Raw genomic sequence first — 15,335 nt, forward strand, 5'->3', positions numbered from 1 at the left:
TATACATGAAATCGATGTGCTTTCAGCGATCATAAAATTGCACGCAAAAACAACACATGTACTTTCGAAATAAATCATTTCAAGCTGGTGCACACTGACTTCATCATAATCACAGTTCATGGGACTGATTTGAGGACATAACGTTGAGATTAATAGTCGTGTAGAACTATTTGCTAACTCGTCAGTTAGTGGTTTAATCTTCTTGCCGAAATCACTTCGTATATTTCTTCGGGAGTCTACAAAAATAGTTAGAAGTCAAAAATGGAAGTGTTTTTTTTTAATTTCAAAGAAAATTATAATTAGAACAATCACAGTCACTAACAAGAAATACAGTATATAAATTTAGGAAATTTTAAATTACTCATCCCTTAGGCATTTCCTCAAGCTATATTGAAAAGCCTGTTGTAAAACAGTAAGCTGGAACTTGTATCTAGAGTATAATTTGATCTCTGTTGGTCTATTGTGTTCCTTGTAACGTTTAAAATGTTGTTCCGATGAGCTTACAATTATCGGAAGAGATTCTCTTAGCCGGGATTTTGAGCTTTAAGATTCTTTAGTTCATCTGAATTACATGTTCGTATCCAGAATGAGCGATATTTAGGTTAAGTTTAATGCTGCTTACCTACAAATCTATCACGACTGTATTATTTTTCTTATTACCAATTAGGCTTATCTTAAAACAGGTTTATTATGCGAATATTGGACCTGGATAAAGATGACACAAACGATTAGCTACTTAGTACCGAAAATCAGCCGTAGGCTGCCAATCTCGAAATTTCTGCTGAATTTCCCAGATAAGCAAACTCTACATAATGGCGAACTTTAAAATGAGAGCGGATCCTACTGACCATAGCTTTTAATGAACTAAATGTTATGCAGTAACTTAGTAATGTCCGAACATTGCTACAACTTGTATATTGAACTGTTTGTCTTGGAAACAATATCTACGAATAAAATGTAAGAAATTCAACACTTAAAATCAAGTGCTTACTTCTTATAATCTGGTCCATATTCCACATCATCACGGTTTGTGAACGATCGTGCTTCTTTCCCGTAACTCTGCACTTTTTTCCAGTTCAGCAGCTTCCGCTCAGTTGACTCAATCTCTTTCAATCTGGCCTCGATTTCGCGTTTCCGAGTTAACCGATCAGAAGCGAAGTCAGGAGAATATGCATTTACTGTTTCTAAAATACCGATATAAAATGATTTAAAAAGTATAATAATTAGATAAAGAGGAAAAAGTAGTGTTTTATTTTGAAACTCAATGTTCTACCTGTTTCGAAAGTCTTATAGGTGGATGAACTGGGGTATTGTGAAGTTGGTGTTGGTTCTGGTGTCACACGTTCTAAAACTGACGACAATGAGCAGTTACCTTGTGAGAACATTGAGGATGATCTAGAATGTTCTTCAGGGGAACGTGATTCATTTCTTGCCCATTCACAGGATGATGTAATATTAGGATAACTTTTGTTACTTCGCATCTTCGTCTGAACCTAAACAAAACAGACAAATGAGATTTTGATATCATAAAGTATTTTAAGCAGTCGTATATAATATTGTTTTTTTCGGTTTGATTTATCTTAGTAAGCTAATTGTTGTAAGGTCAAGAATAAAACAATGGAGAATCTAACGTAAAATTCCTGCTTTTGGTCCTATTTGAGTGATCGACGTATGTTTGATAGTAGAGCTACATAAGTTGAGTAACAATGTATCAGATATGCAGCAATATACAATTTTAGACCCTAAATTAAAACCCCTTAAAGAGTATTTCAGAAACTACCGTTGATATTTCAAATCTCAAGCAAACCGACATATACTTTACTGGACTACACTAGTGAAAACAGTTATCATCATATCCTAATAGGTCAGTCGTTATATTGGTTAGACGAAATCCAAAACTGTAGGGAGCTAACATGGACAATCTAATAGGTAAAATCAAGAGAATGCTGTTTCAAGTAAGATAGTCGGAACTACAATACATGGCTACGCTTGAATAGATAACTGAACTGGGAAACGCCATCTACCCTGAAAATAAGTTTTAGTTTGATTACCATAGACTTTTCTGGAGTTTGGAAATATAGGCCGTTTGTTTCTATAGAAACAAATACAACCTACCACACAATCAGAGAACGTGCATATAAGTTTATTGATAAAGCCAATATAAAATCAAATAATAAATAGTTTAGGGATTGATAATAATGGAACTGACAAGTTTGGTAAGAAGTCCACCATAAGTAACAGTTACGTAGTAAACAATTCGAACATGCAATTAAAGGACTGATAAAGTTTTTGATAAGTCCAACAATAATATCAGGTGTGTAATCATAAAGAGAATATTAAGACTAAGTAAAAACAACAGTAGAAGTATTGTTTAACAAGTCATTTGTAACTCACTTAGATATTGGTAATTATGACGGCTGAGGTGAGGAGTGCGATTGTATAAATTTCATGGAGGCACAGACTAGGCTTATTAAAGTAGATACTGATGGCTCTTGCTGTATGGAAAATACATGCGTAAACCAAGCGGTATATTTGGTGGGACCCAGTGGATAGTTTGAAACGGGTTGTTTTGGCTATTTGATGTCCTGTATCCATCAAATGAGCCTGTGAAGAGCTATCAATCAATCATACTTGTCCTTTACCTACCCAGGTGGGATGATATTCCAAAACAGGGTGACAGACTTGCCAAATCGTGAGCCCAATGTATCCGGCTCCACGTGAGCAGTTGTAAATGGCAAACGCATATAGATGAAGGGTATTGGAGAAGTTTGCCCTTATTTTCTGTGCTAATACTCGGTCGGTTGTAAAATATGGCGTACAATTTTACCACATCGAATGTCCTTTGTAAGGATTTTCTTACTCGTATTACTAATTTAATTATAGTATCGTTTGAGAATTACAGCTTTAAAAATACTGGCTTTTCAGGAACTAGTTTTTTCTTTGTCCTAACTTGGGTCATGTGCTTCTCAATAGATTTTAACGGATAAGCACTCACGCTCAGTAAGCTGCGGATAGTACGTAACTCTTCTTTAATTGTATCACTGGAGCAAATAATTTTCACACAATGTGTTGAACTCTCGACTAGGTTTCGTTTGCACGAGTTACGGGACTATAAACATGGATAATATTGAGCAACTGATGTTGAATTTTGATGTATACTTTTCTTTAACGTCCTTCTAGTATAAATGTGATAGATGGATGGATGCAGTTAAATATTTTAGGTAGACTAACCTTGCCCTATAATGGTGTCGTCTATGCAGCGGCAATAAAATAGTAGCTGGGAAATTTCGCATGAGTGGGGATTTTCACCTTACCGAAATGCCATGAGCAAGAACTCTTAGTGAGTATTTGCAGTACAACGAAAGACTTAACCAAGAGAAGGTGAATGTGAAATTTGTAAATCAATTTATTGTAATCAACCTTTGAGTTCGACCTAATGAGCGGACGCTGAAATGTGAGGCGTTAAATGGAAGCTTCACAACACTTTCAAGATCCTCATCCCGTGATAAAAATATTCTAGATCATCTCGGAATATGTGGCATGAGGTCCTTCAGAACTTTTAATAATGTTTAAATTATTAACTTAGACTGCATAACCTTCATGATCTCTCAATGATACATACCATAGAATCTGGTGATGAACGGAACTGATTGGACAGAGAACTGCTCGATGGATAATCTGATTTTAAACGACGATCCATAAAAATATCCGGACTTCTCGTGTAATGTGATTGTCTAAACGTGTCTGAGAGATGACGCTCAGAGTGGCTCGTTGGGCTATATACTGGTTGATCTATTTCAAAAGCAATATATGGAAATAATCGTTTCATAGTAACAAAATCAATTATGATCACTTAGCAGTATTGAATACAATAGTACGTTTTACTAGATGAGTTACTGACCAAACACATTTACTTTGAATAAATTCTTTTCCCTTACAACTACTAAATGATCAGAAATTATGAGACTTTGATTACCTACAAAATCTTACTAGGTCATAGAAGTATACATCAATCATCATCATAAGACTGGACACCAACTGGAATAAAAGCTGTATGTAACTGAGATTTAAGGCTAACTGGACTTACTTCAATACAAGGTAACAACTTATAAAAAGGCGAATACATTAAATTGGTTCGTAGACTATGAAAAGTTGACTAACATGAGATTTTAAAGTTTATCTAGAATTTAAACTGTAAGGAAATCTTGAACTATTCGTACTACGACCTGTCCAACCTACTTTTCCACCGGTGTCAGTTTTGAACGGTATCAAACGTAATTGTAACTAATCACCATTCATATATTACACGCGATCAGATTGTATTAAACGAATCATCTAATAGAATACGCAGATTTTTGTACGAGTCTTTTACTTAAACCTATTTCTGTATATTATTGCAATGTATCTAATACAATTTAAACGGGATCCATTTCTTTGTTGATAAACTACACAAATTACTAGGTCGAAATCCCGTAAATGCATGATTTCATAAGTACTTTATTTAAAGTAAACATGGTCAGCGTAAGTGAATACTTGTTTGGAACGATTGCTAGGGTTTCAATTGATGCTGAAATAAAGCCTTTCCTCAAAACTGGCTGTTTTTTGAAGTTGTACAAGGAATCGAACCTTACTTTGACATATTTATGAAACATATTATAGTTGTATGATATACCTGATAGGCATAATAACGAAGAATTACAATTCGCCATTACCCTTAAGTAGAATATACAAAATCTGTAACTATTACACATTCATATATAATTCAGAAAATTTAAAAAAGCAAAATGCCCTATATTCAGACTATTTTACGATACACATTCTCTCCTCGCAAAACATAACTCATTGTTCCCATTTTAAATTACTTAAGTGTAAAATAGTCGAGATATAATTCTAGAAATAGTCAACTAAAATAATTAAATAAAATTTTATTGATCAGCGACAATTTCTAAATGGAAACACAAAATTCGTAAACTTCACCGGTAAAAATCGCAGAACACAATACAAGAGGATCTTTAATTAAATACCTTACTTTTAATCGAAGTTTGGGATCTTCTTATTGATTGACTACTGTGATATATTTCGATTCGCGAGCTCATCCCAGTAGATTTTGTACACCAGTCATTCGCATCGCATAACTGACTAGTAGAGAAGGGTGAAGTGGACGACCTTGAGTACTTAGAGTGATTATGATTCGTACGATTTGTAGATGTATTTGTTGAGTATGAATCGTTAGAATCAGACTTTTGTTCATAACATAATTTTGCACTTTCAGTTTTAAAGTTCGAAACATAATTTTCTGGATTATATTCTAAAGTAGATGTCATGTATTTATTTCGATGTTTGCGTTCATCGTAAGCGATAGGTGAGGTAGAGCGTATGCAATCATCTGCATTATGAATATTACGGGAGAAAGTACTCTGAACTGATAGGTTCCGATCATAGGACTGAGAAATTGTATGTGGTGACCTTGGAACTGAGGAATGGTCTGAATATGGAATGGAGTTTCCAAGAGAGGTTGGTGACTTCGAAATCACATCTTTTTCTTCATCTTCAGAAACATCATCCAACAGTAAATGGACATCATGCCAAGCAATCTTGTTAGGTTGTCGGTATGAACTTTTTTCGCTGACTTTAGACGAATGACGTTCTCCGCAGGATTCCGAATTTTCATGTAACAATGATGCAGTAGATTCATCAGCAGGACTATTAGGACTTAAAGATTCTGTGAAAAATAAGGGACATAAGTGTAAGAATATCCTTTAAGAAAATACTATTTGTATAATTATTCAATTGAGATTTTAATTCATAGAAAGAGCAATTCGGAGCGACCTAATGACAATAAAACGTAGGCAAAAGAAAACAGAGAAAATTTATACAATGAGATCGGGAGTGCCATCTTGTCAGCGAGATATTAGATTAAAGCATGTTCCATGCAGGGGCATTCTGATTGGCTATTTCTTAGCCAGTCAGCACTAGCGGATACTTGGAGGAAACCCCAATATTCTAATATAATGATAATAATATATATAATAACGTTTTGCTTATCTTGATTCCTACTTTCATTTAACCTTGTTATTTGAAATATAATTACGTTCCTGTCCAACCGTGTCCTGATCTGGGGACATGCCGAGTGAAAAAAACTAAGCAATAAGAGTAGCTGGGTCGTAATAAGAGGAATCACAACATATCTATTTCGGAAGATTACCTAGTTTGTGCTGACGACGTTATTCAGAAGAACAATGACAGCTTCAAGAATTAACCGTCCAACTCAAAAAGCAAAACTCCACCAAAACCATCTACCTGAGCTACAAATCTTGACTATCTCATAATTTCTGAGATATTAGGTTCCCTAATCACTCAACATCTAACTGAACCTCGAGGGCAGAAAGCTTCGGAAAAAAAGGGTGACACACAGAAACGTCTCACCTCATCGTTTTGGAAGGTAGATATATTTGCCGACGTTTAATAATAACTATATTCCATGAATTAAAAGCAGTATTCGACTACATGACGGCATATATATTTGCACATATTTAGTAGACCTAGTGAGTTGGTTTCTGATGAAATCTCGCCAAATAATAAGAAAAGTTTGGTTAGATTTTCCATACTTGCGTTTCACGCTGTGCGAAAATGATATCCGTTTGGAAGCTAAAGTAAAATTACACTGCACGCCAATCAGCTATATATCACTCTATAGCAGTGGAAAAGGTGGTGATACCTTGACGTGGTGGTCCGGCTTTCCTATCGTGATGAACTAGTCGGGATATACTGGCTGTAACAATCGTTCTTCAAGGTCCTACCATGCCAGACAGGTCGGTTGAAGAACGGTAAGACTAAAAGCAACAGACCCAAGGTTCGAGGGCGAAGTCGTACTGTTGACTGTACAGAGTTGTGACAGCAGTAAGATATATTCCTAAAAAACCAGCATAACAGTAATGCTGCCTTCCCACAAAGGAAGGATGGGATTGAAAATGGTCGACACTGAAAACACACACCCCTTATCCCACGGGTTTTCGTCCCCGGCGGTAAAGTCCCAACAAGTACGGAGCTAGCACGAAACTTGATCAGTAAGGTCGTGTGTGACTGACCTCAAGCAGTTGTCCCTTTGGCACTGTGGTCACACTCTCAGGTCACTAAAACCAACTCTAACCCAATTTCCTTTTCAGCTACCTCTAGATAAATACTTCCACGGTGTGGGCAACTGGGAATTGGTAACCACCCTCATAATTCTCACAACACTCGAGACCACTGTATTCATAATTAATTCACCTCTTGATTTCCTATTACTCCTCCTACCTCGACTATCAACTCTAAACTCCCCCTCAAGTGTCACTACGGTCAACGATTCTAACGCGCGAAACACTTTCAGGTTTATTGAAACCTCGCTCCATACTACACGTTGGAGCCTTCAACGTACGTACCCTATGTCAAATCGGCCAGCAGGCCATTGTTATGACCTTGAATCGCTTTTACCCCGTCGATACTTTGTTATGACTTGACCTTGATCTGTATAGTCTAGATTATAACCTTGGCGCGATAGACTGAGCGGCTTAACCTCGAGTCTAGTACACGCGAGTTCGAGATGGGGTAGAGAGAGAACTATTTTAGAACCTGATTGGTTGGCAAGCACACAAGTGAGAGAAGACAAGACAGTTGGAACACTCTGAATTGTGAATTCTCTGAATTTGGATTAGTGAAAAAATGTACATGAATAAATAAGTGAATATCCTGACCACAACGTACGATAATTTGGAAAAATACAATTATGCCCGAAACTGGGAATTAGGGTAGAAAATAAGATGCAAAATATTATGTTTAAATTACAATATTTTCGGAACAAAAAAGGGTATGGCAGTGAATGTTACATAGAACGTAAACTCATGTTATGTAGAATAAAATAGGGACAAAAATAAATATAAGTGTTTTACAAGGTTTGAATGAAATGAAACAACGTCCCAAGAAAATAGTTTTCATAGTTGTCCGAGCTTCTTATTTCCCCGTTCACAACAGCCACCTTGGCTAAGACCCTAGAATTTTGTACCATTGATGTATGCTGTGTCTCTGAAACACACATACAGGATCCTAATGTGGTCATTCACTTGACTTCACCTAGCCAAAACGGGGAGCCGATAAGATACACCCTCCGTTTATCTGGCGACCCGAATAAAATAGCATTTAAAATACTAGCCTCAATAATTATCGGGTGCGTAACAAAGACTCGTGAACTTGCAAACACAAGAAAACCAGGCTGGCTTCAAACCTGGTTGTGGCTGCATCGACCACATATTCACCAATGGCGTAGATGTAAACACTCTTTGTCTTCCCTTAAACCGTAAGGCTAAAATTACTTTATACCTTTTTTGTATGAACTAATTCTTTCTCCCTATATCATATCCTTATGCGCAATATTTTTTTATATATTATACGCACTTTACATTCTCTATCTCTTCACATTCTCATTATTATTATGTGGCCCATATGTATTTGGTTCCCATTTGTACCAATATTTATGTATTCAAATAAATAAATTGAAGTAACTCCCTCTAGGAATTTGGTGTTTATCTTGTTGTGCTAATGAGGTATGGCAACTTCGACTGATGCATATATGTGCCTGATTCTACGTTGTAGCTGACTGACTGGATAGCCGTTATTGTTTAGGTGTGAAAATCGTCTGTTTAAGTGAAACATGATGTTTTCTCAAACCGAATATTCATCAGGCTGGATAATAAGCTAATATTACCAGGCTATGTTTAAGGTGAGAACAAACTGTTCTTGAATACATAAAGGTTTGGATTTCCGTACGGCTAAGGCTTCAATAAACCTTAGTATAGGCCCTTTAACACTTTTGTACAACACAACAAAAGCTGTATTAAGATCAATCTTATGACCTGTTTCAAATACGTGTTTGTCAACAAAGGATGATAGACTTTTATCATCTACTCTTATTGGGTCATTTGATTTTACTTGTTTTTGCAGCCATTTAGGTACATGTTCAGACACCCTAATTTGGATATCAAGAATATTGCTTTCTATGTATGTATGGCCATACACAAATTTAAATTAATAAACACAATGGGATGTGACGCAATCGTTTTCATTCCTTTTAGGTCTTTGGTAAAGTATGGACCTTCTTTTTTCTTTGATAATGTTCTTTGCTGCGTAGTAGGTCTTATTTACAACTGATTTAAGCCTTTGCTGAAATAAAAGACTAATTTGAATCACCTCTAAACGATAAGGTGATATAGACAGTTTTTGTGCCAAAGCTATAGTAGGTCTTACTATACCATGGCCTTTCCATCGATTTATGAATTTTAGAGGACAACCACTTTCCATTAATGTTCTGTTCAACAACCTAAGGTATTCATCAATAGTGTTGTTTGTGCAAATACACTTAATCCTGCAAAACAGATCTCTTATCAAACCCCGTTTGTATTGCACTGAGTAGTAAGTATAATAACTAAAGTATTGGCCTGTGCCAATTGGCTTTCTAAAGTGGATCGCTGGATCGAACCGTCTTCTCGTCTACTTATAAATATATCTAAGGAAGGAAGCTGGTCGTTCTCTTCACATGAAAGACTGATGTGGTTTTGAAGAGTCAAATTTATTCAACAAACAAACTTCATTATTATTATTTAAACACACAAACGTTGGTACAAGCAGGCACTAAACAGATATGTGCCATATAAATCATTCGATTTGTGTGATGGATGGAATACTGCCCGAGTACGCAAACCGAAGCAGGTGGTTTTCTTAGGGGACCACAACCTGAGCCTTCGACCTAAAGTTCTGATCCACAAGGCAGTCAAGCAACGTAAGGAGATGCAGTCCCATAGTAGCCGGTAACCAACAATTGGTTTATACGTCATTTTTCCTTCAGGATCCTGGAGTCCATGTGCACAATCGGTTTAGAATCAAGGTTTCCCAACTCCGCTAGGTGAATCCTCTGTGTCGACCAACCCCGTTAAAGCACCGGTCCCTTGCTTTTCGTCCTCTCAATTTTGTAAACAACACCCCTGCCACGAAAAAGCAGTGAGTAGGACTTCCCTGACAGTAGTTGTATGCACGTGGCGATGTGAGAGTATTTTGTGAGGGAGAGCTGACTCTCTCCACCCGCGGCCGTACCTGGGCATTCAAAAAACAGGCGAGACTTTCAACTATAGAGTATTTATGGACTGTAAAAAATGATTTTACGTAGCTTAGAAACACATGTAGAAACAAATTTACATATTTAATTGATTCACTTACCTATATCCATAGGATCATCGCATGGTACTGATTCTTCTACTGTAACTTCTAGGGGTTGTGTTCTAACCTGAAAAACATTTGAGTTATATTTCGCGTTTTAATGTCAACATAGCGACCACAGTCAAGCAACAATTAAATTTAGAATTTTAGACTATCATCCGGATTATTATTAACAAATCTAAAGAGTTTTAATCACATGGGATGGAATGACTACTATCTTACAAACTACACAAATAGTATGAAACTTAAAACAAAGTTACCAGTAAAGCACACTATTTGCCAAAAACCACTGATCTGGCGAATTTTATCGTCCCGTTTCATTAAGGTTTTTGGATACGATAAACACCTACTACATGACAATACGAAACCCATAAATCTATTGGAATTGATGCTTTATTACCGGTTTATTGTTCTTTTCGATACTTAATAATATTTATTAGGCGCAATGGACGAGTATATGGCTAACCAATCAAACGAATTATATCAGTCATATATTATACTTCATGTGAAGATTTAAATATTTTTTCAAGTATTGGAACATAAGAGCTCAGTAAACATACGCATTCCCGCGATTCGCAGCACTGAAGAAACAGGAAATTTACTAGAAGAAAAGCGAAGATGAAAACATAATTTTACCAAGAGTAGTAGAAATTAAGTAAAAATACCAAAGGAAACGAAAGGTATTATGTGGCATCTTCTTGGGCCGAGACGTACGATTCGGTGCACAGTGACCTTCTTTATGTCCACGTTTGTTGCACACCTGGCATCTATGCTTCTTAAATGGACAGAATCGTACATAATGCCACTCACCACATAACCAGCATGCAGTCGTTGGTTTGTTACGAGTTTTTATCGGCTTCTGAACTTTTAATCTAGTAATAGCATTGACACTACTGAAGGTTAAATTAGGATTTGTTTGTTCAATCAACTCGTTGTCGTGTCTGATGCTTTGTAGACGCTTACACTCATCTGTCAATGTTCTGAGTGTGACGTTTGGGTCTTGATCCAGTCAAGCCAAAAGTCTTGTCCTGATCTCAGTATCTTGTGGTGACTGAAGAGCTTTGATGAATATTAAGCATTTAAATTGGTCATCTGTCAACGAGCGTAACTTGAACCGTTCACATTCTCTGTTGACGATGTCTGCTATAACACCATATTCATCGGCTTCGGGTTTCACCAAATTTAGACACTGATATCGAATACCTATCGCTTAATATTCTTGGACACCAATCACTCGACAAGTCCCCAAATCAGAACACGGTTGAACAGGAAAGAGATTATATTCCAAGTAACAAGGTTAGATGGAAGTAAGATGCAAGTAAGAAGTACAATAGGGAAAACGTCAGTATATTTATAGTTTTTACATGAGAAGATTCCAGAGTATTCTCCAACTATCGACTAGTGCTGATTGGATAAGAATTAGCCAATCAGCGTGCACCAAAGCAATCATGCATTGAGCATGCTTTAATCCAGTCTATGTCCCGCTAACATGTCCAAATTTACCTATCATAAATGCGCACCAATATCACCTGCTACTTTAAAATATTAGTGAATAGAACGAAGTACCAAAGGCTAAGTCAGAAAATGTAGGAATTACCCTACATACAGAATATGTATGTGTTAGTGCAATTAAGGAGGATTATCAAATAAAAAGATAAAGTGGTAAGACGAGTGAGTACGCATAAATGAACAACTATTTTGAGCTTGAATGTTAACACAGTGTATAAAGATGTGGCAGTCAAAGATAATGAGTCCAAGTATTTTAAGTCTTCCATTTGTAAATTTTTAAGGAATAACCCTGACGTAAAACTGAATAGAAGACCGAAAGTGAATATTAAGCATGGTAAAAACACCAGACCACTAATATGACAAAACCTACGTTTTAGGAATTTCATAGAAATTATGAACCGAACAGTATTAGACCACAATCTCCACAACCCAAACCGGAAATTATTATGTGCTCGCTAGTAAATAATGCCGAGAGGAAATTCTTGAGGTTCTAATGAGAAGCTGTGACCACCGAAATTCAATAGCGTCGAGTGTGGGGCGATTACCCACCAGAGAAAATGGAAGGTGGTCACGCGACATCGTGGACTGGTTGGAGTTAGACATTAACGCCGTTGGATCCCGGCTCAATGGTCTAAAGGTCAACGGTAGATGCGTGGATGCCTACTGTTGAGAAGTCCTATACTAGGACGAAGTGGTCAACCAGTGCTGCCAGGTTTTCAATGGTGGTCAAACATTTATCGGTTCATGATTTAAATGGCCTCCACAACCTCAAACTAAAAGTTTTAGGAATTATTAAACCTTCAGCCTTCCTAGGGGATTTCATTACGCTTATTAAATACCTTGGGATTTATCCATACTAGTGAGATAAGAAGTATTAATCTTAGTCCTAAAAATTCTACCGGCTCAAGCCGCTCAACTATTAAGTGAAACACTAGGATTCGGCGATCCGAAAGCAATGGACGCAAATAAAATTAAATACTTGCATAACGGACTAATGTTTAAGTTTATCTATATTAATTAATTAATCTACTCAATACATATACATGTTGGTACAAATGGGCACCAAAAATGTATGGGCCGCACAAATAAGTGGTACATTGTAAAATAAAGCAAATTAGAGTTCAGCAAATAAATACGTAAACAAGAATAGCACATAACAACAGTCCAATCAAAATCGCAACAAAAGTTTTTTTTAAGCTAAGGAAGCTCTCACTTTTATGGCGAATGTAAGATAGAACTACAAAAGAATCGTCACTGGCTTTTATTCTGAGTCATTTCTGACATCAATAAATAACATTATTCATCGGATCCCAACTAGGGATTTGCAATGAATCTATAAGACAGTTTCACCCTGCTTGCTTTTACGCCACGATGTAAGTCAGTCAGTCAGTCAGTAACAACGTAGAACTTCGTACGTACGTACATCAGTTCGAGTTGCCACACCACATTAGCACAGAGATGCACTTGTCGATTCAAATCCCGTAGTGGTAGAGGTAATAAGAGTATAAGCAGTAATCGGGAAGATTAGGGTTTGGAGATGTTATTTAAAGAGTATAATCCAGTGAAAGAAATTTGGAAAGAGGAAAAAAGGGACATGAAGAATTCAGAAGATTAGAATTTGGGAGAACACAGAGAGTGGATGCACCTGCGCCATTGCAAACGATTTTGAGCCATGTCATTCAGGGTCTCTAACCAACGGTTGCTGTCATCTCGCGGTCCCCAACCAGGTAGTCTACACCTACCAACATGACTCAGTTCACTTGTCAGTGACTTCATGGACTTGTGCCATGTTTTGGTTTGGCCGCCCCTAGCTTTCTTCCAACCTACTCCTATACCACTGAACATAGCTCGTCGAGGCAGTCGGTCGTTGGGCATACGTAACACGTGTCCCAGCCATCTCAACTGATGAAGTTTCACTACTTCATCAATTGATTTGCCATCCTTACCTAGTACCCGTTTCCTAACAACTGTGTTACCTACTCGATGGTCCCATGATATACGAGCAATGCTTCGAAGACACCTATGATCGAATACTAGTAACCTACGAATATCCTCTACTCTTACCGGTCATGTTTCACTCCCATAAAGTAGGACGGAACGAACTGCTGCGCAGTAAACACGTCCTTTGGTTGATAGACGGATATCTCGCCTACGCCATAAATGACGCAAGTTGGCAAAAGCTAGTCGAGCCTTCTGTATCCGTGCTGAGATTTCGTCACACACTAAACCACAAGGGCTGATGAGACTTCCAAGATAAGTGAAGCGGTCGACACACTCAACTACTTCACTCCCTATCACTAGTTCGGGTGTCGATGTAACCCAATCCTGAAGCAACATTTTGCACTTCGAGGGAGCGAATCGCATCCCGAACATGCTTGCATTGTTGCTTAGAGTGGCCAGAAGACTCTGCATTTTGTCAGTGTCTTCACCAAATAAAACGATGTCATCAGCATATTCTAAGTCAACAAGTGAACCTCCTGGTAGAAGTTCAACCCCTGTATATTTAGATGTGGAGAGTGTTATCTCTAAAAGTACGTCAATGACAAAGTTGAACAAGAATGGGGAGAGTGGACAGCCCTGACGAACACCACTTGAGGTGATCAATTCTGATGACAGTTCGCCATAAGCTCTCACTCGACCAGTTGTGTTCGAGTAGAGAGCCTTTATAAGGTTAATGTACTTCTGTGGTACTCCTTTCAGTGACAAACACTGCCATAGAACCTCACGATCAATCGAGTCGAATGCCGCCTTAAGGTCGAGAAATACTACCATTGTGGGGCGTCTGAATGTGTGTCTGTGTTCTAGAACCTGACGTAGTGTGAATATCTGATCTATACAACCACGTCCAGGTCGAAAACCAGCCTGGTTTTCTCTAGTCTGCTCTTCACGAGCTTTAGTTAGGCGTCGAAGTATTATTGAAGCTAATATTTTAGACACTATATTAGTCAAACTGATTCCTCTGTGATTGTCACAAGAGGACTTTTGTCCTTTCTTAAAAACTGGCACAATCAGTGATTGAGACCAGTCAGATGGGATTACGTTCAGTTCCCAAATTCTACCTAAGACCTCGGTTAATCTCATTGCTAATACTGGACCACCATCCTTAAAAATCTCAGGAGTAAACCTGTCAGGGCCTGCTGCTCTCCCTCGTTTCAGATTTCCTATGGCTTTTTCAACTTCGTAAAGGGACGGAGGACCTACATTAACTTGCCATTCAGGTTGACTGGAGATCGTGGGAAACCGAAGTGTGGCTGAAGGCCAGTTGAACTGATCCCTAAAGTGTTCTGCCCATCGATCCAATCTCCTGGATTGAGAATGAATAATATGTCCATCTTTCTCTGAGATTGTTTCGCTAACGGTCGGGTTCCTAATTCCGGTTTCCTTAACGAGTCTGAACAATTGTCTGCTATTACCTATTGCCGCTGCCTTTTCCATCTCTCTTGCTTTCGCTACCCACCACTGTTCGCGATCATTGCGTAGACTTCTTGTCAGCTTGCGCTTAAGCTGACTCCGCTCTTCATTATGTTCAGAGCCAGGTGGAATGTGTTTCCGAGCATCTATCAGTGAGATAGATGCTGCTG

At 37.7% G+C, this 15,335-nt stretch overlaps 1 protein-coding gene across 1 annotated transcript in view; it reads right to left on the reverse strand.

Annotated features, from left to right (window-relative positions):
• BOD1L1 (biorientation of chromosomes in cell division) overlaps positions 1-12,743 on the reverse strand; it is a 30,990-nt gene extending 18,247 nt beyond the window's left edge. The window contains exons 1-3 of the mRNA XM_051216412.1: positions 10,246-12,743; positions 6,427-10,122; positions 5,167-5,722 (exon numbers count right to left, since the gene is read on the reverse strand). Coding sequence (XP_051073789.1) covers positions 5,167-5,324 — 158 coding nt within the window. The 5' untranslated portion in view covers positions 5,325-5,722; positions 6,427-10,122; positions 10,246-12,743. The remainder of the gene's footprint in view (positions 1-5,166; positions 5,723-6,426; positions 10,123-10,245) is intronic.
• Between the last annotated feature and the right edge of the window lie 2,592 nt (positions 12,744-15,335).

Source organism: Schistosoma haematobium, chromosome 1 (assembly GCF_000699445.3).
Source record: "Schistosoma haematobium chromosome 1, whole genome shotgun sequence".
In the NCBI taxonomy this organism is placed as follows: domain Eukaryota; kingdom Metazoa; phylum Platyhelminthes; class Trematoda; order Strigeidida; family Schistosomatidae; genus Schistosoma; species Schistosoma haematobium.